This window comes from Pelophylax lessonae (assembly GCF_965119305.1).
Source record: "Pelophylax lessonae genome assembly, chromosome: 6".
In the NCBI taxonomy this organism is placed as follows: Eukaryota; Metazoa; Chordata; class Amphibia; order Anura; family Ranidae; genus Pelophylax; species Pelophylax lessonae.
In genome coordinates this window covers 108,587,372-108,613,251 of record NC_138773.1, presented here as the reverse complement: position 1 = coordinate 108,613,251, position 25,880 = coordinate 108,587,372, and the positions used below count along the sequence as shown (strand labels likewise).

At 42.1% G+C, this 25,880-nt stretch overlaps 1 protein-coding gene across 1 annotated transcript in view; it reads left to right on the top strand.

Moving 5' to 3' along the window:
* OTOA (otoancorin) overlaps positions 1–25,880 on the top strand; it is a 189,430-nt gene that overhangs the window by 21,669 nt on the left and 141,881 nt on the right. The window contains exons 3-6 of the mRNA XM_082261710.1: positions 8,564–8,592; positions 9,803–9,833; positions 14,171–14,198; positions 20,710–20,794. Coding sequence (XP_082117836.1) covers positions 8,564–8,592; positions 9,803–9,833; positions 14,171–14,198; positions 20,710–20,794 — 173 coding nt within the window. The remainder of the gene's footprint in view (positions 1–8,563; positions 8,593–9,802; positions 9,834–14,170; positions 14,199–20,709; positions 20,795–25,880) is intronic.

Sequence of the window (25,880 nt, the reverse complement as noted above, 5' to 3'; positions counted from 1 at the left end):
GTCCTGAATCCTCAGATAGTGAGGAGGATTCCTCCTCTTCTGCAACCACGTGTGAAAAAGCTCTGGTGGACGTACTGATCGTAGCTGTGCATGATACCTTAAAGATGGAAGACGCAGCTGAAACTGCGAAGGAAGCGCAGATTTCCTTTGGCACTCACAAGCCATCCAAAGCAGAAAAGATGTTCCCTTTCCCCTTCTATTTTGACAGACTTGTCACTAAAGAGTGGGGACGAACAAGCGTCCCCTTGAGGTCCCTAAACGATTTGCTTGGCGATACTCTATGAGGACTCCCTTCTTAAGAAGTGGACTGTTCCACTGATGGTGTGGACCCTCCGGTTTCCAGATTAAACAAGGCAGCCATGATTCCGGTTGAAGTGTCCTAGGCCTTTAAGGACCCGGCGGACCGGAAGGCAGATGCTGTAAACCCGCAATATGTACACTCTGGCTGGTTCGGCACTGAGGCTGATATTTACCATTGCTCCGGTGTCGCAGACTCTGACCGAATGGGCTAAGCTTTTGTGCCGTGACCTGGAGGGGGAGTAGCTCCCCCCTGCCTTTGCTGAGCTGATTGACCAGCTGGTCCAGGGGCTGCAGTTTATCTGTGATGCCTCTTTAGATGTACCTCCCCTAGTGGCTCGGCTCTCTGTTTCAGTAGTGGTCCTTCGGTGTGTCTTTTGGCTCAAATGCTGGTCTGCAGACCAGACTTCTAAAAATGTCTTGACTGATCTTTCCTTTCAAAGAGTTCGCCTGTTTGGTGCTAACCTGGATGACATCATTAAAGGTCTCGCAAGGGGGAAGAGTACCTTTCTTCCACAGGCTACTATAGGCAAAGATCCCCTTCTCGGTTCATAAGAAGTTGTTTCGTCCCTCAGGGTCGACTGACAAGGGATCAGAGCCCTTCGGGGCCTCCTCTGGTGGATCCAAGTGAACTTGGCCTGGTAATTCAAGTGCGGGCTTCTCCAGACCAGTGGACAAGGCCCCTTCAGCATGAGGGTGCGCCCTTCCCGTATCTGGGGTGGGGTGTGTGTCTTTGCTGGTTCCCGGACCTGTGGACTCCTCTGGTACAAGAACAAGTGGGTCCACGAGGTAATTTTCGGTCCGGCTACAAGACCGAGTTTCGTTCTTCCTTCCAACGTGCGACAGTCCCTGATATAATGTCTATTATATCATGTAGGAAATCACAAACCTCCCCACTTCTGACCCCTGAAGAAAGGCCTGCGTGCCTGAAACGCGTCGGTGGAAGGATTTCCCTCAATATGTCAACATGTACCATTGAGTATATGAATCACAATCTCTCTTGAATATTACACCCATACACATTTTCTGTACAATACATGTGACCTATTAGATCTATGTAAGATCGATTTTAATTTTTATGTAATAAAACAATATAATTTTTACCTACTTGTGGAAGTGTGTTTGCCGTTAAAGTCCCACACCCTAGGGGGACCCCCCACTCTGTCTGTCCCATAAGGTGGTCTTTTTGGTGGTTTTCACCTTTGTGCGCAGGGTGTCGGAATTGGGGGCGTTAGCCTGCCGTTCACCTTACTGGTGGTTCACAGAGATAAGGTGGTTCTTTGGCCCTGTCTGTTGTTCCTTCCTCAGGTTGTCTCTGATTTTTATTTGAATGAAGACATTGTGTTGCTTTCCCAGTGTCCCAGGCCAATACATCTGAAGGAAATTGCTTTGCATCCCTTGGCAATAGGGTGTACCTGGCAGCTACGTAGTCTTTCAGGAGGTCAGACTCACTATTTTTGCTCACGGATGGGCCTCGGAAACGGTTGTCCGTTTCCCCTGCGACCATTTCCAGATGGATCAGACAGACGGTGATACAGGCCTATTCCATTAGGGGTCAGGTTCCTCCTTCCCTTTGTCAAGGCGCACTCTACTTGGCGCTCAGTGCCTCCTGGGCCTTCCGTTATCAGGCACAGGTTTGCAAGGTGGCCATCTGGTCGTCGGTGCACACATTCACAAAGTTCTATACAGTGGATGTGTTGGCATCTGCAGATGCTTCCTTTGGCCGCAAGGTTTTGCAGGCTGCTGTTTAGAGGACCTGGTCCTCTATGAGGGTGTATTGTTTTTTTTCAGGTGAGCTTCAGTTGTTTTGGTTAAGCTCCTGTTTACCTGGTTGGCTATAGTTAGCCTTGGGAGTTTCTTTTTGCTGTTCCCACCCCTCATGTGTAACACTGCTTTGGGATGTCCCAATTGTTAAGAAGACTAGGAGCTGTGTCCGTCAATGAACGAAAGAGAAATAGGATTTTTGACTTACCGTAAAATCCATTTGTCTGATGTTCATTGACGGACACAACACCCACCCCTTTGTGAAGTTGTAATTCTTCTGACACTGCTTGTAACAAAACTGAATACCTATAGCAGAGAGAGGGAGTATACCCCATGGGACTGCCCATAGACGTAGCCAGACTTTTTTTCTGCCAAGTGTCCTATTCCTGTAGGGGGCAGTATAACCCAATGGTTAAAAAGATCAGGAGCTGTGTCCATCAATGAACATCAGAGAAATGGATTTTACGGTAAGTATAAAAATCCAATTTTTTACTTCGTGCTGAAGATAAGTGGACTTTTGTTTCTTGTTTTTCTCTAGTTAGGCTATTTACTTTTGCTGCTGAAAGCATCGGCTTTGCAAGTGATCCTAGAACACTACCACGGTAGCTAATACCTCTGAGTTTACAATACACACACATTGTAAATATAAAACATAGAAATTATGACAGTAATTTTTATGAACACAATTTAAATATAGAAAATAACTTTATATTTATCATCACGGCATTACATTATTACATAAAGGATATTAATCTTTTTCTGTTGGTTATATGCATATATTTAGGAGCATGGAAGTGGGGCCTTTTCTAATACTGCCACATAAATGTTTTGTGTCCAAATCATGCTCAATTCTGCGCCCCCAGCACTGAGACCTTGCTGTCACTGACAGCTGATGAAAGCCAGTGAGACGTGCCCCCAATCACATCATCACTGTGACAGCCAATCGCAGTAACCAAATAATCAGGAAGCCTATAAAACACGTATTGTTTCTGAGCCCTACTTTGGGTAGACACAGCAAGTAATACATGCATATGGTTTCCCTGTGCACAAAGTAATTGTAAAGTCTTGTTTTTTTCCTATAAAAATAACAAACATGTTAAACTTTCCCACTCTGTGCAGTTGGTTTTGCACAGAGCAGCCCAGATCCTCCTCTTCTTGGGTCCGTGGGTGGAGCTCCTGGCCCCTCCCTCCTATTGAGTGTCCCCACAACAGCTTGTTATGGGGGCACCTGAGCTGAGCCACAGCTCAGTGTATCAATTCAAACATGGAGCTGCCATTTGGCCCCACCCCCTCTCTCCTGATTGGCTTACTGAGATTTGATTGACAGCGGTGAGAGCCAATGGCACCACTACTGTGTCTCAGCCAATCAGGACAGAGAGCCCTGAGGCACTCGTGGACATCGCTGGATAGAGATGAGGCTCAGGTAAGTATTGGGGGGCCTGAGGGGGGCTGCTGCACACAGAAGGCTTTATATCTTAACGCATAGAATCCATTAGGATAAAAAAAACCTTCTGACTTTTTTCCAACCCTTTTAGGAGGTAGAAATTACGTTAGGTTGTTTTTTTGGTGGTGGGTCATGAAAAATGGTAAGAAATATACCGTCTAAATAATATATATATATATATATATATATATATATATATATTTTTTGCAATGTAATTGCATTCTCTTTTCCCAATATTTTATTTTGTCTCAATGTATTAGTATAAAAATGTTTGTATATGTGTACATATACAGTATGTTTTACCCTCTGACCCCTGGGAGCATAGTGATAACACCCTCCCTGTTCGGTTCGCACCAGAACATCTCGAACAGGGAAAAAGTTCTAGCGAACATGCAAACTCTATTAAAGTCTATTAAAGTCTATGGGACACGAACAGGAAAACACAAAAGTCCTAATTTTAAAAGCTTATAAGCAAGTTATTGCCATAAAAAGTGTATGGGGACCTGGGTACTGCCCTGGGGGACATGTATCAATGCATTTTTTTTTTTTTAAATGATCGTTTTTACAGGAGCAGTGATTTTATTGATGCTGGAACAATATTAAATATCGTGCCTGGGGGGTCCCCTAATGTGCCTGTAAAGTAGCGCATCTGTACGATGTATGGAGCTAGCTGCAGCAATACTGACATTTCTAAAGGAAAAAATGTCATTCAAACTTGCTTGCGGCTGTAATTAATTGAACTGACTCAACACTATCCACTAACTACCTGCCTAATCTCTATTGTAACACACTATACACGACTGCCATGTAGATAGAAGCCTTATATAGTGTGGGGCGTGGACTTAGCCCCTGAGCCATGATTGGCTAAAGGCACCCTGCCTTTGGCTAATCATGGCTCTGACAGGACATTGTGCTGTGATTGGCCAAAGCATACAGGTCAGGTGCATGCTTTGGCCAATCATCAGAAATCAATGCACTGCAACAGCGCAGTGCATTATGGGGCGCTCATCGGCCGAGCGCCCCATTTGTTTGTGTGTTCAGTAAATAGAGCCCATCCTTAGTGGTAACCCCCAGAGACCTGGTGGGCTGACATTTCACATTAGGGTAAAGATTACTTAGGCATTATTGTATAGTGAACAGATAGCACCAGTTACTTTAAGGTGCAAAACACAAAGAAGTTTATAAATCCACACTAAAACTCCAAGAAGAGTGGGATAGGGCACAGGACCCCTTATGAACCAGCAGACTCCACATAAATAGAACAAAAGTACCCACAGTTCTCACAAATAAAGAACCTTGAGATCGACCAGGCAATCTATGATGGCAGTTCCTGACTCTAAAGCACTTGTTAAATCAGTTATCAGCCATCTGGGTAGAAGACACTGTACTCCAGTGATGTCCAACCTCCACATCCAAGCTTCTTCCAGCCCCTCAAGACATCTGAAGGTGCTCCATGTGCCATGGGTCTGCTACCTAAGGGTTAACTTAGTGCACTTTGGACTTCCCTTGCTTTCTGCCTGCACCTGACCTCGGCTCCCCTCTGACCTTGAACCTGCATGCTCCTTTGGATTCCACGCCGCCTGCCTGTTGTTGACCCGGCCTGTGAACTGATCCATTTGCCTGTGAGCCCCCAGAGTGAGTGTGGACTCGGGTGTTCCGTCCTTCTGCCTGCCTTCTGTTGGGATCCTCTTATCTGCTGGCTGTCTCCTTTTAAAGCATCTGGGACCTTGGAGCTGCCCGTCCAACAGCTGACCCGTCAGGCCCTCATACCATTCTGCTCTCCCGTGCCACCTGTCTGCTTTACCAGGGGCCGCGAGTCAGATACGTAAGGGAGGCCTTCCTCTGCACTATCGGGCTCATCAGTCAGGTACGTGAGAAGTTGACACCATGGCTCCTCGATTCCCAGGCTCCACAGGCTAGGCCCAGAATCCAGGCCTTTGTCCAGCCACATGGTCAACGTTTCAGGTAGCAGGCTTAAGAAGTTTCAGCAGCAAGCGCACCTCTCCCTAGGCAGGAGAGCCAGGGGAGAACGGACTCCTTAAACTCACACCCTGGTCATTTATACCCTCCCCCAGCATGTACTAGTATCCAGAAAACTTCTACTGGTTGGCCAGGGAAAAATAAATATTTATAACTCTGAATAATGCAGCGCTTATGCTTCTACTGGCAACAGAAGGGCACATACAGTAACTAGGGCCCTAGAGAAACCAGCTAAGCAAACTGCAGCTTAGCACCTTTAACTGAAGAAAGACACTCATGATTAAGGCAGGGTGGCTACATACAGTATCTATATGAAAAATGTTTTATTTTTTCATTTGTTTATATGTTTTATGTTTACAGTTTTCTAATTTGTTAAAGTATGTAAAAGTTTTGGATAGGGTGAGGAAGGGTTAGAATCCCTGTCAAGTTCCAAAGCTATATAGATCCCTGTTAGAGAGATATCCCTGTTGTGGGGGACAACCTTTTAGCAGACCTTTTAGCATACAGAAAGTGAGGGGTAATCCATAGCAGGGAAACAGGGGTTCTAACATTCCAATACCTAATGTAAAAGGGAGTTTTCTGCATTTCCTGGTCAGTTCTGTCTCTAACAAATCCCTCAACAGCACTCTTCAAAACTGAAACCGTTCTGGCTAAAAATACAATTGAATTCAAACCAGATTAGTCCTGATAAGGGGAAGCAGTTCTCTCTTTTGATAAAATATACAGTATCTCACAAAAGTGAGTACACCCCTCATATTTTTGTAAATATTTTTTTATACCTTTTCACGTGACAACACTGAAGAAATTACGCTTTGCAACAATGTAAAGTAGTGAGTGTACAGCTTGTATAACAGTGTAAATTTGCTAAAACCGCTGGCAACAAAAGTGAGTACACCCCTGAGTTAAAATGTCCAAATTGGGCCCAAAGTGTCAACATTTTGTGTGGCCACCATTATTTTCCAGCACTCTATTAACCCTTTTGGGTATGGAGTTTACCAGAGCTTGACAGGTTGCCATTGGAGTCCTCTTCCACTCCTCCATGACGACATCACGGAGCTGGTGGATATTAGAGACCTTACGTTTCTTCACCCTCCATTTTAGGATGCCCCACAGATGCTCAATAGGGTTTAGGTCTAGAGACATGCTTGGCCAGTCCATCACCTTTAGCCTCAACTTCGTTAGCAAGACAGTGGTCATCTTGGAGGTGTGTTTGGGCTCGTTATCATGGTGGAATACTGCCCTGCGGCCCAGTCTCCGAAGTACATGTTGGCATTCATGGTTACCTCAATGAACTGTAGCTCCCCAGTGCCGGCAGCACTCATGCAACCACAGACCATGACACTCCCACCACCATGCTTGACTGTAGGCAAGACACACTTGTCTTTATACTCCTCACCTGGTTGCTGCCACACACGCTTGACACCATCTGAACTAAATAAATTTATCTTAATCTCATCAGGCCACAGGACATGGTTCCAGTAATCCATGTCCTTAGTCTGCTTGTCTTCAGCAAACTGTTTGCAGGCTTTCTTGTGCATCATCTTTAGAAGAGGCTTCCTTCTGGGATGACAGCCATGCAGTCCAATTTGATGCAGTGTGCGGCGTATGGTCTGAGCACTGACAGGCTGGACCCCCACCCCTTCAACCTCTGCAGCAATGCTGGCAGCACTCATTCGTCTATTTCCCAAATACAACCTCTGGATATGACGCTGAGCACGTGCACTCAACTTCTTTGGTCAACCATTGTGAGGCCTGTTCTGAGTGGAACCTGTCCTGTTTAACCACTGTATGGTCTTGGCCATCGTGCTGCAGCTCAGTTTCAGGTTCTTGGCAATCTTCTTATAGCCTAGGCCATCTTTATGTAGAGCAACAATTATTTTTTTTTAGATCCTCAGAGAGTTCTTTGCCATGAGGTGCCATGTTAAACTTCCAGTGACCAGTATGAGAGAGTGAGAGTGATAACATCAAATTTAACACACCTGCTCCCCATTCACACCTGAAACCTTGTAACACTAACAAGTCACATGACACCAGGAAGAGAAAATGGCTAATTGGGCCCGATTTAGACATTTTCACTTAGAGGTTTACTCACTTTTGTTGCCAGCGGTTTAGACATTAATGGCTGTGTGTTGAGTTGTTTTGAGGGGACAGCAAATGTACACTGTTATACAAGCTGTACACTCATTACTTTACATTGTAGCAAAGTGTCATTTCTTCGGTGTTGTCACATGAAAAGATAGAATAAAATATTTACAAAAATGTGAGGGGTGTAGTCCCTTTTGTGAAATACTGTATATATACTGGATGCACTAAAGTTTTACAATTGCACCATACACAATTGATTGACATCAGTTCCATTACTATCCTATGAATAGAAAAATGGAAAATAACCTACAAATATGTAATATTGCTAGCATTTTGTTTGTGCCTGTTTTTATTAGTTAGAAGTGCACTTTAGGCTGCATTCACATGTCAGCGTTTGGATCGCGGGCAGAACCGCCGCGGTTCCGCCCGCGATCCGGAGATTATTGCAAATCGCGGGACGCCTAGCATTGCCCGTTGATTTGCAATAGCCCCCCCAAACGCCGAGCGATGTTGCCGCGATTTCCGCCTGCCGAATCGCGGCAACATCGCGCAAACAAAATCGCGGGACGCAATACGCTCCAAAGAAGCTCTTGTACTTCTTTGGAGCGTGTTGCGTCCCGCGATTTTGTTTGCGCGATGTTGCCGCGATTCGGCAGGCGGAAATCGCGGCAACATCGCTCAGCGTTTGGGGGGCTATTGCAAATCAACGGGCAACGCTAGGCGTCCCGCGATTTGCAATAAATCTCCGGATCGTGGGCGGAACCGCGGCGGTTCTGCCCGCGATCCATACGCTCACATGTGAACGGAGCCTTATACATTGAAAATGTTTCCCCTGAGTTTCTGACCTACAGTAGGAAATTTTTATTGTAATTGACTGTGCTTATAGACTTTAGTAACAGAATGGAACAAGCCAATCCATGTTGTCTCAGTGCAGGAATAAACTATATGAATGAAGGATGCTAACATGGTTTTATTTTTCCTTTTGGCCTACAGATTTGCCTCCACAACTTCTGCAAGGACTGGTCAGTATTTCCCTTTCTTTCAAATGGTTTTTATTAAAGTTTTTAGTAAAGTACAAATAAATACTGTCGGTCAACATTCCCATAGGCGGTGCACACAGGTACCTCTATGTTAAGCACATCAATGTATAGATACATAAAAAGGGAAACATATAGAATGGATAATATGCTAATAATAATGCTCCATCCACCTATGGCTGAATATTGAACACATCCATGCTGTTGAATTATTCTGAGTGTCTCGTGAATGGCGCTAGACATCAAAGTAATGTCTTTAAATTTAAAGTGGGTTTCAGAACAAGTAAAACAGAAGAGAACTTTGGGGAATTACCTAAGCTATAAACTTAGAAGAAAAGAGAAAACAGAAGGAAGAAAGTAAAAAGAAAAATTAGGCTAAACTGTCTGCAGTTACTTCATAATAGATTCATTATACCCATTAAAATAGAACTGTATTCAGATCATGTTGTCAATTTTCTGATAGTTTAAATATCTGGTCTTACAATTTCCATTTAATGTGAAATTTTTTAGTCCCTGGTTGTTAGTAGCTAAGAATTTCTCATCAAGATAATGGGAATTGACCCTTTTAATAATCTCTGAGATGTTTAATGCTTTGGAGGACTTCCATGGAGAGATGATAGTCAATCTAGCTGCAATAAGTATATGGGATACTATAGTCCTAAATTGGGTAGGGAAGGAGTTTATTGTTAGTCCTAGTAAAGCTAAATGAGGTGTCGGGGTCGTAAGCATTCCAGTAATATACAAGATCAGGGTAAAAACTGAATTCCAAAAGCTCCTGAGGGATTTACAATTCCAAAGCATATGTAATAGGTTCCCCACACTACCAGAATGGCGCCAGCATAAAGGTGATGTGTCAGAGTGCCACCTAGACAGTGTGAGTAGTGTAAGATAACTTCTGTGTAGTATTTTTTAAAGTGCTCCCCCAGTGGTTTACACAATGGAATACACTTACTGTACTTTGTTTGTTAGCGCCTGTTGCCATTCCTGTACAGAGAAGGATCTAGAGAGGTCTTTTTCCCATCTTAGCATTTGTGTGGATTTTACAAAGGCATCTGAATTTTGGAGCTATTCGTAAAACCAAGATATACCCTCTTTGCTGGGGCTTTCCTGGTTGAGATATTGCCAGTATTTCAATTTTTGCTTCATTTTATTGAAAAGGCTGTATCCTTATGTACTTACTGTCTTTTTTCTCTAGGATGAACTGATGAGCAGAAAATATTTGATTGGTAAGTTAATATTTCAGATGGTTCATATTCATTGGCAAGTACAATTCAAACTGATATTTTGTTAAAATATATCTGTAATATGGAAATCAACAACCTCTGCTCAATAAAAGGTTTTGAAAGTTTTTATTGAAGAGAAGAATTACAAAGTAAAATTACAAATTAAAAATGAGAGTCATTAGCAAATTTGGTGACCCAAGAAAATGGCAGCAATTTCCAAGGAACTGGTCTCTTGATCAAGATCCTCCTATCAAGTCTTAGATTACACTCAGATCTCTGATAATGCTGTGCAGTGTGTGACATCAGATCCCTGCCTTGTGTTTTAGACGGCTGTTAAAGAGACAGGGCTGCAAATAAACAGGTACAACCTACAGTATGTAGGAGTATTTGATTTATCTGTATCTCATCTGGGGCTTGTCACTTCACTGGGTATATGTGAGGGTTTACAACCACCTCCCACCCCCACCTTTCAACAAATCACATTTTTTATACAGCTTTGCACGCTGATATGAAATTTCTTTATATTCATTCGTTTAAACAAAGTTTTAATACTTACCTAATGAATGTAAGTATCTTTAATTACAATTACTGTTTTTCCACTTCCTGGTTGAGTGAGGCACTGGTGATTTAACTAGGGCCTCACAGCTGCATCCTGGAAGGTCCCTGTCATATGGTCCAGAAAGGATACCCAGATTTCAAGGCAGAGATCTAGGAAGAAAAAGGAGAAACGTTCATTTGCCTCTAGTTAAAATCTATTTATACATATCTGTTTGTCATTACTAAACATTTGTAAAGGTGCCTTTCTTGTAATTTTTATGATAAGGGTAAAGTTCCTCTTTAACCGCTTTACGACCATCCCATAGCAGATTTCATCTGCCCATAGGATGTTTTTTCAGAACTGTGAAGGCTTTTTTAGATGTTATTTGGTAAACTCTATCTGGCCTTCCTGTTTTTGAGGCTCACCAATGGTTTACATCTTGTGGTGAACCCTCTGTATTCACTCTGGTGATGTCTTCTCTTGATTGTTGACTTTGACACACATACACCTACCTCCTGGAGAGTGTTCTTGATCTGGCCAACTGTTGTGAAGGGTGTTTTCTTCACCAGGGAAAGAATTCTTCAGTCATCTGCCACAGTTGTTTTCCGTGGTCTCTGGCTCTTTTGGTGTTGCTGAGCTCACCGGTGCCTTCTTTCTTTTTAAGGATGTTCCAAACAGTTGATTTGGCCACACCTAATGTTTTTGCTATCTCTCTGATGGGTTTGTTTTGTTTTTTTCAGCCTAATGATGGCTTGCTTCACTGATAGTGACAGCTCTTTGGATCTCATATTGAGAGTTGACAGCAACAGATTCCAAATGCAAATAGCACACTTAAAATGAACTCTGGACCTTTTATCTGCTCCTTGAAATGGGATAATGAGGGAATAACACACACCTGACCATGGAACAGCTGAGCAGCCAATTGTTCCATTACTTTTGGTCCCTTAAAAAGTGGGAGGCACGTATACAAACTGTTGAAATTCCTACACCTTTCACCTGATTTGGATGTAAATACCCCCAAATTAAAGCTGAAAGTCTGCAGTTAAAGCACATCTTGTTTGTTTAATTTCAAATGCATTGTGGTGGTGTATAGAGCCAAAAAGATTAGAATTGTGTTGATGTCCCAATATTTATGGACCGGACTGTGTGTATATATATATATATATATATATATATATATATATATATATATATATATTTTTTTTTTTTTTTAAATTGTCAGTCGTTCTTTTTTTATAGTGCAAAAAAAAAACTGCAGAGGTGATTAAATACCTCCCAAAGAAAGCTCTATTGCTGGGGGAAAAAAGAACATAATTCTTTTTTGGGTACAGTGTCGTACGACAATCGTCAGTTAAAGCAACACAGTGTCGTATCGCAAAAAATGGCCTGGTCAGGAAGGGGGGTAAACCTTCTGGAGCGGAAGTGGTTAAATACAAAACACTTTTATTTTTGCTGTCTTGGAACAATTTATCAGCATGGAATCTAGACTTCCAAATACTCTATTGTAAAGCAAAAAGACTAAAGCCCCTTTAAGTGGGGGATCCGATCCTCCTGTCAGTTTTTCAGGCAGACCTGTTTGGATGCTCCATGCATCCCTATGGGGCAGCGGGTGTCAGCGGTGACATCTCCGCTGACACCCGCTGCTATCCGATTCTGATCCTGTCCATGAAATCCGGACGGATGGAAACCCTATTTTCCATCTGTCTGGAGGATCGGATGGGCTCGGATGAGAACAGACAGGTGGTCCGTTCTCATCCAATCTCCCCATAGAGGAGAGCGGGGATCTGACAGCTCCGTCTTTGCACACAGAGCGGAGACGGAGCTGTCATCCACCTGCTCAGCGGGGATCGGCAGATCGATCCCCCGCTGAGCAGGACGGACTCCGTCGGGCGGTGCGCCCGTGTGAAAGGGGCATAAAGCTGGCCATAACTAAATAGATTTCTTCCTAACAGATTATTTTATCCACGCTAAACAGTGGCAAGTGTAGTGGCCACTACGTTGGTGGTCAGTAATATAGTGCCCCCTTGTGTTGGGGGTCAGCGGTGAAGTTTCCCATTAAAGAATTATCACTACAACATATCTTTTTTGATTCCCCCTAATGGCCAAGTGCACATAGCCCTCAATCTTGTTTTGATGTGTGCTGTAGATGTGTAATAACAGAACATAGTTTTTTTTTCTGTTTATGCTGGCTGTATCTCTACTCCAGGCTGAAGCCCATATTATGGGCCATCCTATAGGGGAGTTACAGCCAGCACTATAGGCACTCTCCCTCTTTTCTGTGTGTTTTTTATTTGGAAAACATAGTCCAAAAATTTCCAGCATCTGCTTATCGGGGTAAGGTATCTATTCCAAGGACATATAACTGCTGTATAAATCAATTATAGATCATTTAGAAAAACATAATCCTGAAAGGGTCCTTAGGCAAAAAACATTTAGCCCTTGTACACTGGGCATAAAAAATGTTGCTTATACATGAATTTGGCATTTTTTTTTCTTTCAGCCTGTAGAAGCAAATCTATTTTAGCCTGGTCCAAGCAGGTTTGGGCATTTGCAGGCATATATGTAGGGAGCGGAGCGTTTACAGACTAAAAAAAAAATCATCACAAGTGCGGTTATTGAGAGGAGCTTTCGGGCAGAAAGAACGATTGACGTACCTTTCGCGTCAAGCCTTTTTAAGTGTACATTTTTCTAGTGTTTTGGGAAAAATGCTTATAAATGCAAACGGGCCTAAACATATGTGCAATATGCTCCATAGGAGCATTTTTTATGCTGCTATTTTCTGCCAGCAGTTCTAGAATTTTTCTGCTGCCTAATGTGCATGGACCCTAATGGGCCATACACATTATAATATTTTCTGAAGACTTTTTCCTTTAGACTTACCAAAACCATATAATATGAGGTCAAACCTAAACACTTTCAATTTGTATGCAATCTGGCTGGCCCTTGCACTACATAGAAAAGGTAAATCTGAAGGAAATCTAACCACAAAAGTTGGATAGTGTGTATCCGGCTTTAGGCTCCGTTCACACATATGCAAATTGGATGCGGATTTCCATTAAAGTTCATAAGCATGTAAGAGCAGGTGTCTCAATACTTTTGGTAATATAGTGCAAGTCCATTTCCCTGTGTCTTCATGTGAATAGCAAATGTGTTTGGAAAAACACAGCTGAAAAATCAGAGGCACCTTAAATAGTAATTAATTGAATGACTGGAGGTGGAGAAGAGTTTTTTTGGATATCCCTTCAAGATTTGGTTTAATTAAGGCTCATGATCGTTCACCTTCTGGTGAGTGCAATTTCAAAGGGGAGAGGATATCACGCGGTGTGGTGGAAGTGTCACTCTGTTGGAGCAGTTTCAAACACCTATTGCACACAGCAAACTTATCACCATTGATTTGTGTTTCACTCACGGACTGCATGGTGTATTGATTATTACCTATATCCTAGTGGATGTATGGACCTTTAGCGCCACTAACGTGGTGTTGTAATTTGGTCAATATTTATATGGACGATTTTTTCATTGCATGTAGGTTTATGATGTTTTTTTAAATAGTGGCAGCTGAATATTTATTCAACTATAATACGAAAAGCGCTGGGTGTGATTTTATAGATTTTATATTTATATTTCCATTATATTTTGAGTACTATACTAACATTGTTACAGACCATTGCAAAAATGTCTCAATTGGGTGCCAAGGATTGCAGGTGCAGGAGTCACAAGTATTTTGCTAAATTAAAGACAACCTGATATGTGGTTAATGTGTGTCTAATTTTGTCACCAAAATCATTGATTTCTATTACAGGTTTTCTTCACATACTGCAGTTTCAAAGGTGATTGTTTTCTTTTACACATAAACCAAATTTAAATATTAGCATGTACTGTATATACGTATGTATATGTGTATATACAGTGCATCCGGAAAGTATTCACAGCCCTTCACTTTTCCACATTTTGTTATGTTACAGCCTTATTCCAAAATTAATTCAATTCATTATTTTCCTCAATATTATACAAACAATACCCCATAATGACAATGTGAAAGAAGTTTGTTTGAAATCTTTACCAATTTATTCAAAATAAGAAAACAAAAAAATCCCATGTACAAAAGTATTCACAGCCTTTGCCATGACACTCAAAATTGAGCTAAGGTGCATCCTGTTTCCACTGATTATCCTTGAAATGTTTCTACAATTTGATTGGAGTCCACCTGTGGTAAATTCAGCTGATTAGACATGATTTGGAAAGTCACACACCTGTCTATATAAGGTCCCACAAACCAAGCCATGAAGCCCAAGGAATTGTCTGTAGACCTCTGAGACAGGAATGCATTGAGGCACAGATCTGGGGAAGGGTACAGAAAATACTCTGCAGCATTGGAGGTCCCAATGAGCACAGTGGCCTCCATTTGCGCAGCAAAACTGAGCAATCATGGGAGAAGGGCCTCAGAGAGATGACCAAGAACCCGATGGTCACTCTGACAGAGCTCTGGCGTTTTTCTATGGAAAGAGGAGAACCTTCCAGAAGAACAACCATCTCTGCAGCACTCCACCAATCAGGCCTGTATGATAGAATGGCCTGACGGAAGCCACTCCTCAGTAAAAGGCACATGACAGCCTGCCTGGAGTTTGCCAAAAGGCACCTGAAGGACTCTCAGACCATGAGAAATAAAAGTCTCTGGTCTGATGAAACAAAGATTGAACTCTTTGGCCTGAATGGCAAGTGTCAGTCTGGGGGAAACCAGGCACCACTCATTACCTGGCCAATAACAACCTTAAAATGAAGCATGGCGGTGGTGGCATCATGCTGTGGGGATAATTTGCAGTGGCAGGAACTTGAAGACTAGTCAGGATTGAGGTAAAGATGAATGTACAGAGACATCCCTGATAAAAACCTGCTCCAGAGCACACTGGGACGAAGGTTCATCTTCCAACAGGACAACAACCCTAAGCACACAGCGAAGATGACAAAGGAGTGCCTACAGGACAACTCTGTGAATGTCTTTGAGTGGCCCACCCAGAGCCCAAACTTGAACCCGATTAAACATCTCTGGAGAGATCTGAAAATGGCTGTGCACCAAAGCTCCCCATCTGACCTGATGGAGCTTGAGGGGTCCTGCAAAGAAAAATGGGAGAAACTGCCCAGAAATAGGTGTGCCAAGCTTGTAGCATCATACTCAAAAAAACTTGAAGCTATAATCGGTGCCAAAAGGTGCTTCAACAAAGTATTGAGCAAAGACTGTGAATACTTATGTACATATGATTTTTTTTGTTTTTTTATGGTTGTGGAGGGGGAGAAATTGGCTTTGTACATCACATTGATGTATTTTCAATAAAAACTTTTTTATCAACTTTTAAATATGGATTGAATTTGGAAAGAAAAAAATTATTGATTTATTTTTTGTCTTTTGGCATCTGTGGCACATTTAAATCCCCCTTGGTTCCACCTCTGCCCTCTTTTCTGGACAGGGTTGGTAACCCCACTTTTCTCTTTTCACATTTTTTTGTTTTTTATTTTTATGTTGAATCTGTTTTTATTAGAACAAACATTTGCACAAAGAAAGGAACATATTGTACAGTGCTTACAATATCAACGAATCACACAGTAAACCAGTACCATATAGGTAATGAACAGCTATAGGAACAGCAAGTATAAATGATACAACCGGGATAGTGGCTTAAACAAGAAAGTGTATTGCCTGATTCCAAGTTCTCAGTGTGACCGTGCTGGGGAATCAGAAGTGTTAATAAAGACCATATACAGAAATATGCAAATGGTATTTAGTAAGGGAAAGCTGATTGTTTTTTATTTTTAATAAATTTTCTAAGATTTCAAACAAACTTCTTTCACTTTGTCATTATAAGGTATTGTTTGCAGGATTTTGAGGAAAATAATGAATTGAATCCATTTTGGAATAAAGCTGTAACATAACAAAGTGTGAAAAAAGTGAAGCGCTGTGAATACTTTCCAGATGCACTGTACATATAATCTTATGCACCACTATTTATAAAGCTACAAAGTCTACAAACAGCTGATAACAAAGATGTGAAAAAGAGATCTGAGCATAGGAAGCAGAATATATACATATGTGCAAATTAATTATTTTTATTTTATTGATTATATAATCCTTCTCCCACTTACGTATTTTAAAGCACTGAAAAGAGGAGGCAATGTTTCTATATTAAAGCACAAAATTCAGTTCTAAATAGTTTCTTACCTTTTGTGTTCATTTTTGTTGGTTCTTTTTACAGAAATGTTATTAGCCTAAATAGATATTTAGATATCTTTAACTGCTTTCCATTTTCAAAAACATGTTTATTGGAGGAATAAAGTGAAATGAAGGTAACTACACTGCAGGATCAACACAGTTTAGTGTGTGTACTCTCTCTGCCCCAGATGTCCATGCACAAACCTTTCTATACTTTTCAACCTAGAAACATATCTCATTTTTTATTTTTTGCTGTTGTACCATAGAATCTTCTTTTTGTGCAGCAGCTACATCCTTAACAACTGATAAAAGCATCAGCTGTAAGCCCCATACCATATATATATATATATATTTTTTTTTTTTTTTATTTTGGCATGGGGGTTCGCTTCAAAATCTATACCAGACCTGGAGGGCCTAGTATGGATTTGGGGAGGGACCCTACTCTGTTTTTTCACATTTTTTAATTGCTGGCAATTTTTTTTTTCTGATGTCAGCAGGGAACTCCACCGACAGCTAATGACTCATCAGTTGTTAAGGACGCGGCGGGTGCCTGCTCCTTGCAAACAACCATGCTGTTTACAACCAGTACACATTACACGAATACCACATGCCTGGACCACTACCTAATTTCTGCATGCATTTACTTATGTCTTTCTATGAATGGATTTTAATGCTTTTTTGCATGAGGTATTTACCGAGTGTTTTCAGCGTTTCTCTGTAAATACCGCAAAACGGTCTAGTGAATTGACAGTTTCAGGAAAATGTGTCTTGACACCTTAATAACTCATGCGTGTTCATTCTGTAAATGGAGCCCAGAATCACCAGACCAGTGTAGACAGAAGCAATGTTCATCATCGCCAAAAACACCAGACCAGTGCAGCCAGCAACAGTTTCCTTGGTCACTGTCACACAAATTCCTGGGTGTCATAGAACCAGTGTATGCCAGCAACAGTGTTCTTTTTTTACTAACACACCAGTTGTGGTGTCACCAGACCAGTGTATGCCAGCAACAGTGTTCCTGATTGGCACCAAACAAATCTCAGCGTCGCCAGATCAGTGTAAGCCAGCAACTGTGTTCTTGATGGCTGGCGCACACCAGTGGCAGTGTCACCACATCCAGTAAAGCCAGCAACAGTGTCTCTGATTGCTACCGCAGCAGTCACAGTGTCACCAGACCATAGTAAGCTAGTAATAGTTTTCCTGATGACCACCACACTGGTCCCAGTTTCTTTAGACCAGTGTAAGCCAGCTACAGTGTTCCTGATTGCTGCCATACCAGTTCCAGTGTCACCAGGCCACTGTCATCCAGGAACATTGTTCCTGATTTCTGCCACACCAGTTCCAGTGTCACCAGGCCAGTGTCATCCAGGAACAGTGTTCCTGATTACCGCCACACTACTGCTAGTGTTACTAGGCCATTGCAGCCATCAAGAGTGTTCCTGATCACTGCCACACCAGTCTCAGTGTCTCCAGACCAGCGTAAGCCATCAACAGTATTCTTAAACACTGTCACATCAGTGACAATGTAACCGGACCAGTGCAGCCAGCAACAATGTTCCTGATCGTTAGCCACAACAGTACCAGTGTCACCATGCCAGTGCAGCCAACAGCAATGTCCCTGATCACCACCACATTACTACAGTGTTACCAGATTCAGTGCAATCAGCAAGAGTAATTCTGATCACTGCCACACCGGTGCAGTGTTGCCTCTGCCTGCTGCATGTACTGACCCTGGACTGTTTATTGACTGTTCTGCCTGCTGCATGGACCAATCGTTTGCCTGTTTGCTGACCTTGTCTCTGCCTGCTGCCTGAACCGACCCATCTGCATATCTCACTGACTATTTTCCAAAAAGACACCAGGCCCACTCATCCCCAGCGAACAACTGCACTCCTGCAACCACAGGAACTTTTTTGTTCTTCCTTTATTCAGCCTCCTGTACCTCCTGGCTATTAAACATTGCATTCCTGGGGACAGCCTACCAGTAGGCTTGGCTTATAGAAATAGGGACTGCTTTAGGTAACGCTACACTAAGGAATATTCCCTGACCACTCGTACAGTGACGACTATTACAGTACACTTTTTTTAAAAAAACATATATTGGTTGATTTTGTGATATACAAGGTACAATGTCTGGTACATTAACAGTCTGAGCATTGAAAAAGTCTCAAAAATGTGGTATCCCTATACTTGGAAGGAGTAGCACAATGTGTTATGGGGATGATATTCTAAGTATGCTTACTCTGTGTATGAAAATGATCCTAATAAAAGGATAACTTTGTGTAAACAAAAAAAACAAAACAAAAAAAATGTTAGTTTTCTATAAACTTGTGGCAATTTGGTAAAAAAGAATTAAGTCTCATTATGCCTTTTAAAAATACAGTTTTTAGTGTCCTGGCACTCCTGGGCCTCCAAAAATGTGATAGGTAACCAAGAATTTAGATGCGTAATTTATGCCCCTAGAAAGCCTGAAGGTGCTCCTAGAATTTTGGATCTCTCTATATGGTTAGGCTGTGAAAGTCTTATAAATGTGGTATTGTCACACTCAAGAGGAGTAGCAGAATGTGTTTTGGGTTGTAATTCTAAGTATGCCTATGCTGTATTTTAATTGACAAAAACTTGTGGCAACAAATTACATTTTCAAAAGACTCACTATGTCTTTAAGAAAATAGCCTGGATGTATGCTTTCCAAAATGTGGTAATTTTCTGGGTGTTACTCCTGTTCTGGTACTTCAATAGCTTGACTATGACTAATACTGGCTAAGACTACCACCCCTGTTAAACTAATACTTTACAATACTCTATATTACACTTCAAGACAGATACCGCACACTATAAAACTAAACATTAGTTATCGAAAATCTAAAAACAAAACATGAAAAGACTCTTTCCCAAAATATAATGTAACATGTACTGCCAATAATGACAATAGCACACCCCTCTATATATTATTTATAAAAATAAGTAGAAAAGCCACAGTAAATAGTAGTCCATGCAAATCTCATGCAAGTATAGTAGGCTTCATAGTAGGATGGCAACAGATGCCCACTGATTTGGATCCATACAAGCAAAGTCCATATAGAAGGCATATAGAAGGTAATTCAAATAGAGTACTCCTAATACGCACAGAATTGTGGCAGCATATGGATCATTTACGCCATGAGCATAATAAAAGAGTAAACTTATGTGTGATGTACCGGCTGAAACACTATAATTATACAGAGACCAGCTCTATATTGCTCAAATTGGTGAGGTTTAGAAATTTTGAAACATTTGCCTTTACGAACAATCATTCAAGCCATAGTGAAACTTGGTCATCCTCCATATGCTTAAAGGAATGGCCAGAATACCACTGGCAAACACGGGAACTGGCTCCGTACTGGCCCTACTACTTGTATGGGCAAACTTACCGCTCAGTGACCCAGTCTCATAAGGTGTGATGCGGATCATATATGCAGCAGCCAGGGTGTGTAGACTCATAGTTCCCTATTAAAGTATCTGCAGTGTAGAGAGACCAGCTGGTATCACAGTTCTATAAAACCTGGGTCCAATGCATGCAAACCTGCGGCTTGTATCCATGAACATAATCAATGTGTAGTCCAGTAAAAGCAGACATTCAGTAAAAAAGTAGGCAGTGATAGGATCAATGTATACTTATCCATCCAACATATAAGAAAAGTAGACATTGGGGTGGGTCAGTGGAGGCAGTCAGACACTGGTCTTCATGTGGTTAACAAAAAAATGTCAGCAATTATTTGTGATACACAGTGCTTTAGCAAACTAAACATTATCCAATTAAGGTTTAGACCTTAAATACCAACACAACAGAAAAAAGAGAGTAAGATCCCAATAGAATTTTTAAACATTGCTTTTTTTTATTAGAAAATGTTTTTTATTTTTGTCTGTGCTTCTATTGAGGGATTTACCATTACTCCCTGTTCTGTATGACATTTGTTAAATAGACAAGAAGTGGTGAGATTATCCAATTCCCAAGATGTTTTCTCTCCCCATTCTTCAAAAGTTTTTGTCTGTAGTTGGTTGGGCTTTAACTTGTGCTTATGGAATGCATGTAAGTTATAAATGTTGAATATAATTATATACATTACAGAAAGCTCATATTAGTTCTCTCTTTGTAGCCCCAATACATGGACATCTGATCTGAAAGACAAAATAAAAGTTTACCTGTATTTACAATATCTACAAGAGATTGGAGACCTCCAGGTAACCCCAGATTACCAACAACCCTTTGAAGATCAATACAAGTGAAGTACATCCTGGCTTTGTGATGTTCTGGTTAATTTGTGTCAGAAGATTGCTATAGCAGAGATTCTCATTTGGGGTGAAACTGTTGATGTCTGGCTGAATTGATAATGGAGGCTGCACATTAAAGCAATATAAGTTAAACGCTCTGACAGATATACAAGATACAAATTAATGAAAAACATGTTATTTAAATGCAAGCAGTTTATTCACTCATTATTGCTTTGATATCAGGCTCCTTTCTTGTGGACAGCCATGGTAAAAGCAGTTGATTTGTGTTTTTACTACCCCTTGACCGCCTACCTACAAGCAGACATGGTGTCTCTTAGAGCAGTACAGATTGCCGCACTCATGGTGCTTTGCGTCAGGTTGTGGCAATGATTATGTTAAAAGCAGAATTTGACAGGTGGCACCCCTGTCAAACTCCTCCGTGTAAGTTAAGGGGGCCATGATAGAACCCGAGTGGTCCCACATTGCCATTCGGTATTAAAAAAAAGACCCCCCCCCCCCCAAAAAAAAAAAAACAGGCATTAGGAAATGGCGCTGTCACATCATAAATGCCTGAAAACTTCCTATCACTGTCCTTAAAGACTGCTTTCAGGAGAAGCAGTAAAAACTACCACTAATGTAAAAGGAGTTCCTGTGCAGCTTAGCGAAATGCAGGATGGTAGGAAGCAGCACAAGTTGCTGGTCACTTCATAGAATGACAAGAAGCACACTGATAGAAGGGAAAAGCAACGTGACAGAGATGACCCCACCACTGTGCTGTGTCCAGGGGGTCATTACAACCTGAGCTTAGAGGAAGTTAATTGAATGATGCTGGTCATCATTCAATTTATAAGACTAAGGATATCTATTGGTTGATAAAAAATAATATTATTGAATATTAGGTCTATATAGTCTTAGACCTGCACAAATAGGACAACAAATGTGCCGTACAAAAAAAACTGCTGTAAATAAAAATAATAGTGTGGGTGTTTTTAAATATTTTTTTTATTGTTATTAATGAGAGCTGCTTGTTATAAGACTTACTAATCTAGATGATATAACTATAGATTAAATTAATAACCACACTCTAATTTTCCCATGTTGGTGCACTCAGGGCCCCTGGGCAAAATAAATCAAGGGCCCCCTTCCAGGCCACACCCATGTTCCACCTCCAGTCACACCCACATTCCGCCTCCAGCCACACCCTACACAATCTTTAGACACAAGGAACAAAAGTGCAATATAAATAACGAATGCAAAACCAAACTGTGCAAAATAAATCACAAACCAAGACAAGTGCATTACCAATGATAAACAGACAAACCAAGACCAGTGCTTTACAAAATCATAAATATACAAAACCAGAGCATTACAAATCACAAACAGACAAAGCCAGAGCAATTCAAATCATAAACCAACTGAATTTGGTGAAGAGATCAGCGGTGAATTGTGGGGGAGGGGGGGGTAGTATAATACAGTGGTGGTGAAATTGGTGGGGAGATCACATGTTGGGGTGGGGGGTGACAGTGGTGAAATGTGTGGGGTGGTGGGGGATGACACAGCAGTGGTGAATTTGGTGAGATTACATATTGGTGGGGGTGTCAGTGGTGAATTGTGTGGTGAAGGGGGGGGGATGACACAGCGGTGGTTAATTCGGGGGAGATCACATATTTGTGGGTGTGTTAGTGGTGGTGTGGGAGGGTATGACACAGCAGTGAACTTGGGGGAGATCACATATTGGTGGGGTGTCAGTGGTGGTGTAGGGGGGTGACACTGCGGTGAACTTGGGGGAGATCACATATTGGTGGGGATGTCAGTGGTGGTGTTGGGGGGGGGGGGGTGACACTGCGGTGAACTTGGGGGAGATCACACTTGGGGGAGATCACATATTGGTGGGGGTGTAAGTGGTGGTGTGCGGGGGTATGACACAGCGGTGAACTTGGGGGAGATCACATCTTGGTGGGGGTGTCAGTGGTGGTGTAGGGGGAGTGACACTGCATTGAACTTGGGGGAGATCACATATTGGTGGGGGTGTCAGTGGTGGTGTGGGGGGGGTATAACACAGCGGTGGTGACATCTCCGCTGTGGCAAACCCCCCCCTACACCACCACTGACACCCCCACCAATATGTGATCTCCCCCAAGTTCACCGCTGTGTCAGCCCCCCCCCTACACACCACTAACAACCGACACCTCCACCAATATGTGATCATGGTGGTGAATTTGGGGGAGATCCTATATTGGTGGGGGTGTCAGTGGATCTGGCATTTAGTTGGGCTTGCCTTGAACAAAGCTTGTACCTTACCATCATTCTTAATCCGTTACCATCTACTTAGAAAAATTACCTACCTGTGGACATCGTGACATCGACGCAGCATCACTCAGTATGTGACGCCGACGCTCCCCCTCTCACTTAGGATACCATGGAAACCCCAGGCGGGCCCCTCCTCCCACGGAAGCAGTGCCGGCCACAGGGCCCCTCCCTTCCTCCCACTACCATAGCGCCGGGTGCAGGGCCCCTCCCCTCCCCCTCCTCACACTTCCATAGCGACGGCCGAAGGGCCCCTCCCCTCCTCCCAAATCCATATCGCCGGTGTAACGTGAGAATTACCTACCCCGTGAGAAAAACCTACCCTCGTCACTACCGGCCAGAAACAGCTGAGCAGCGCAGCAGTGCTCATGCTCAGAGCCCCGGATACCTAATGGAAGAACTGAGGAGCTTACTAGTGCGCATGCACACTAGTATGAAATGATCACGGTGTACTGTGAAAAAAACCCACCGACACGGGGGTTACATAAAACAGCTGTGCAGAAATACGAGTCATCTCCGCTCCTGTGCCTGTGACTTCCCTGCTCTCGGCAAGTAAATATAAAAGCGGCTCTCGGCTCCGTGATTTATGTTTTCATACACCCGCCGCCGCTTTTATATTTACTATCCGAGATGAGGGAAGTGACAGGCACAGGAGCGGAGATGACTCGTATTTCAGCACAGCTGTTTTAATGTAACCGCTGCATTACATACAGTGCCGAGAACCGGAAGTGATGAGGGGTAGGTTTTTCTCACGGGTAGGTAATTCTCACGGAACACCGGCCGCTGGGCCCCTCCTCTCCCCTCCTTCCACTTCCATAGTGACGGCCGCCGGGCACCTCCCCTCCTCCCATTTCCATAGCGCTGGCTGCCGGGCCCCCCGATAGCCCGATGTTGTCTCTGAGACAACATCGGGTGAATTAATGCTGTACTGGCCAGCTGGTCCCCTTCCCGACCCGGCCCTCCTTCCCGGCCGGGCCCTCGGACCACCATCCGAAATGCCTGACCGTTCAGTCCGCCCCTGGGTGCACTAACACTGCATTCCTTTGATATGTAAAAAAAAAAAAAAATATGTATATATATATATATATATATATATATATATATATATATATATAAAAGTGCTACCAGAAAAATTGTATGCTCTCCTTTCCACCAAACAATATGTGTGTGCAACACTTTCACCACTCAATATAACATTGCCATAGGTGACCATAAAAGATATATATATATATATATATATATATATATATATATATATATATATATATATATAATCTCTTTCTCTCTCTCTCTTTTTTTCTCTCTCTCTCTCTCTCTCTATATATATATATATATATATATATATATATATATATAAAAATCCAAATTAATGTAAAAAAAATCAAAAACCGAGAACCCCTAATGATGTCAGCTGACGAAATGCATAGGGTGGGACTTCCAGGACACATTACTTCCGGGACACATCACTTTTTTCTGCACAGTGTTAGTGCACTAATATGGAAAATTGAGAGCGCAGTTATTAATTTAATCCATGGATAAAAAAATAATGCAAGGGACAACCGACAGAAGTTTAAATGCTTTAATTTTCCATTGCTTTTCATTTTATTCTTTAAGAGGCTCTCTTTTTTTTCTTTGACTGGAGCTCTGTTTTAACTGTTGCAAAAAATTATTTGGTTGCAAGAAGAAGTTAGTTGTGATCACTTTTTTTTAATCGATGTAAAATCTATTGAAAGCTTATTGCACTTACTTATTGGTATTGTTAAAGTGGAAATCCAGGCTATAACCATCTGCTCTTCAATCTGCTCCCATCCCCTTCTACAGCCTCATGCACACGGGACATTTTTTTTCCTCCCCTGGATGCCTCTGCTCCAATGGAGAAAAATGCAGCTTAAAAACGCATCTAAAGCCACATTTTGCATGTGCATTTCTGCATGTTCACGTGTTTGGTGTCAATGTATTTTATTGGCCAGAATATGAATTTATTCCTGCCCATTAGAATTCATTAATGCGCAAACGCATAAACGCATCCAGCATTGATGCACTTTTATGCACGTTACCATTTTTTCCACCCAAACGTTCCTTTTCTGGGTACGCAAATGATGGGGTTTTTTTTTTTCTGCCTCTAAACGCTTTTGCCTCTAAGCACCTGTAAACACCTATGTGTGCCATAGAAGGGCATTTAGAGGCAGAAAAAAAGTAAATTACCTGTAAAAGTGTCATTTTTGATGTCCTGTGTTCATGAGGCCTAACTACTCGTAACTACCCTGTAGAAGAAAGACACTTATACTTGCCTATTCTCAGGGAGCTCCTCCTGTTTTCACCTGTTGATCTGGCCAGTAAAACATCTTCTGTATCAGAGTGCCCCCACTCTGGAAGAAGGCGCAACAGAGACACCTTTGGAGAGCAGCATTCTTAATCTGGGGGGAGGGGATTGTGAGATGTACTAACAGATTTAAATACATTAGCAAATTGAAGTCAAACTCCAGCTAACACTTTTTGAACAGCACATAAATTAATAAAAGCTGATCATTGTAAGCATCCCTGTCAGTGGTAAATGGTTTGTCTCATCCCTATAACTGCTACATCTGCAGGACAGCTTGTTCTGTTGAAAAACAACAGACTTACTGAGTGGATCATTAGGTGAAAATAAAGGAGAAAAAAGCCCCACCCCATAAAAAGAAAATGAATGCAGCCACCACATCTAAGCTATAGTAAGCTGCAGTATAATCAATGTTAGCATTTGGGTTTA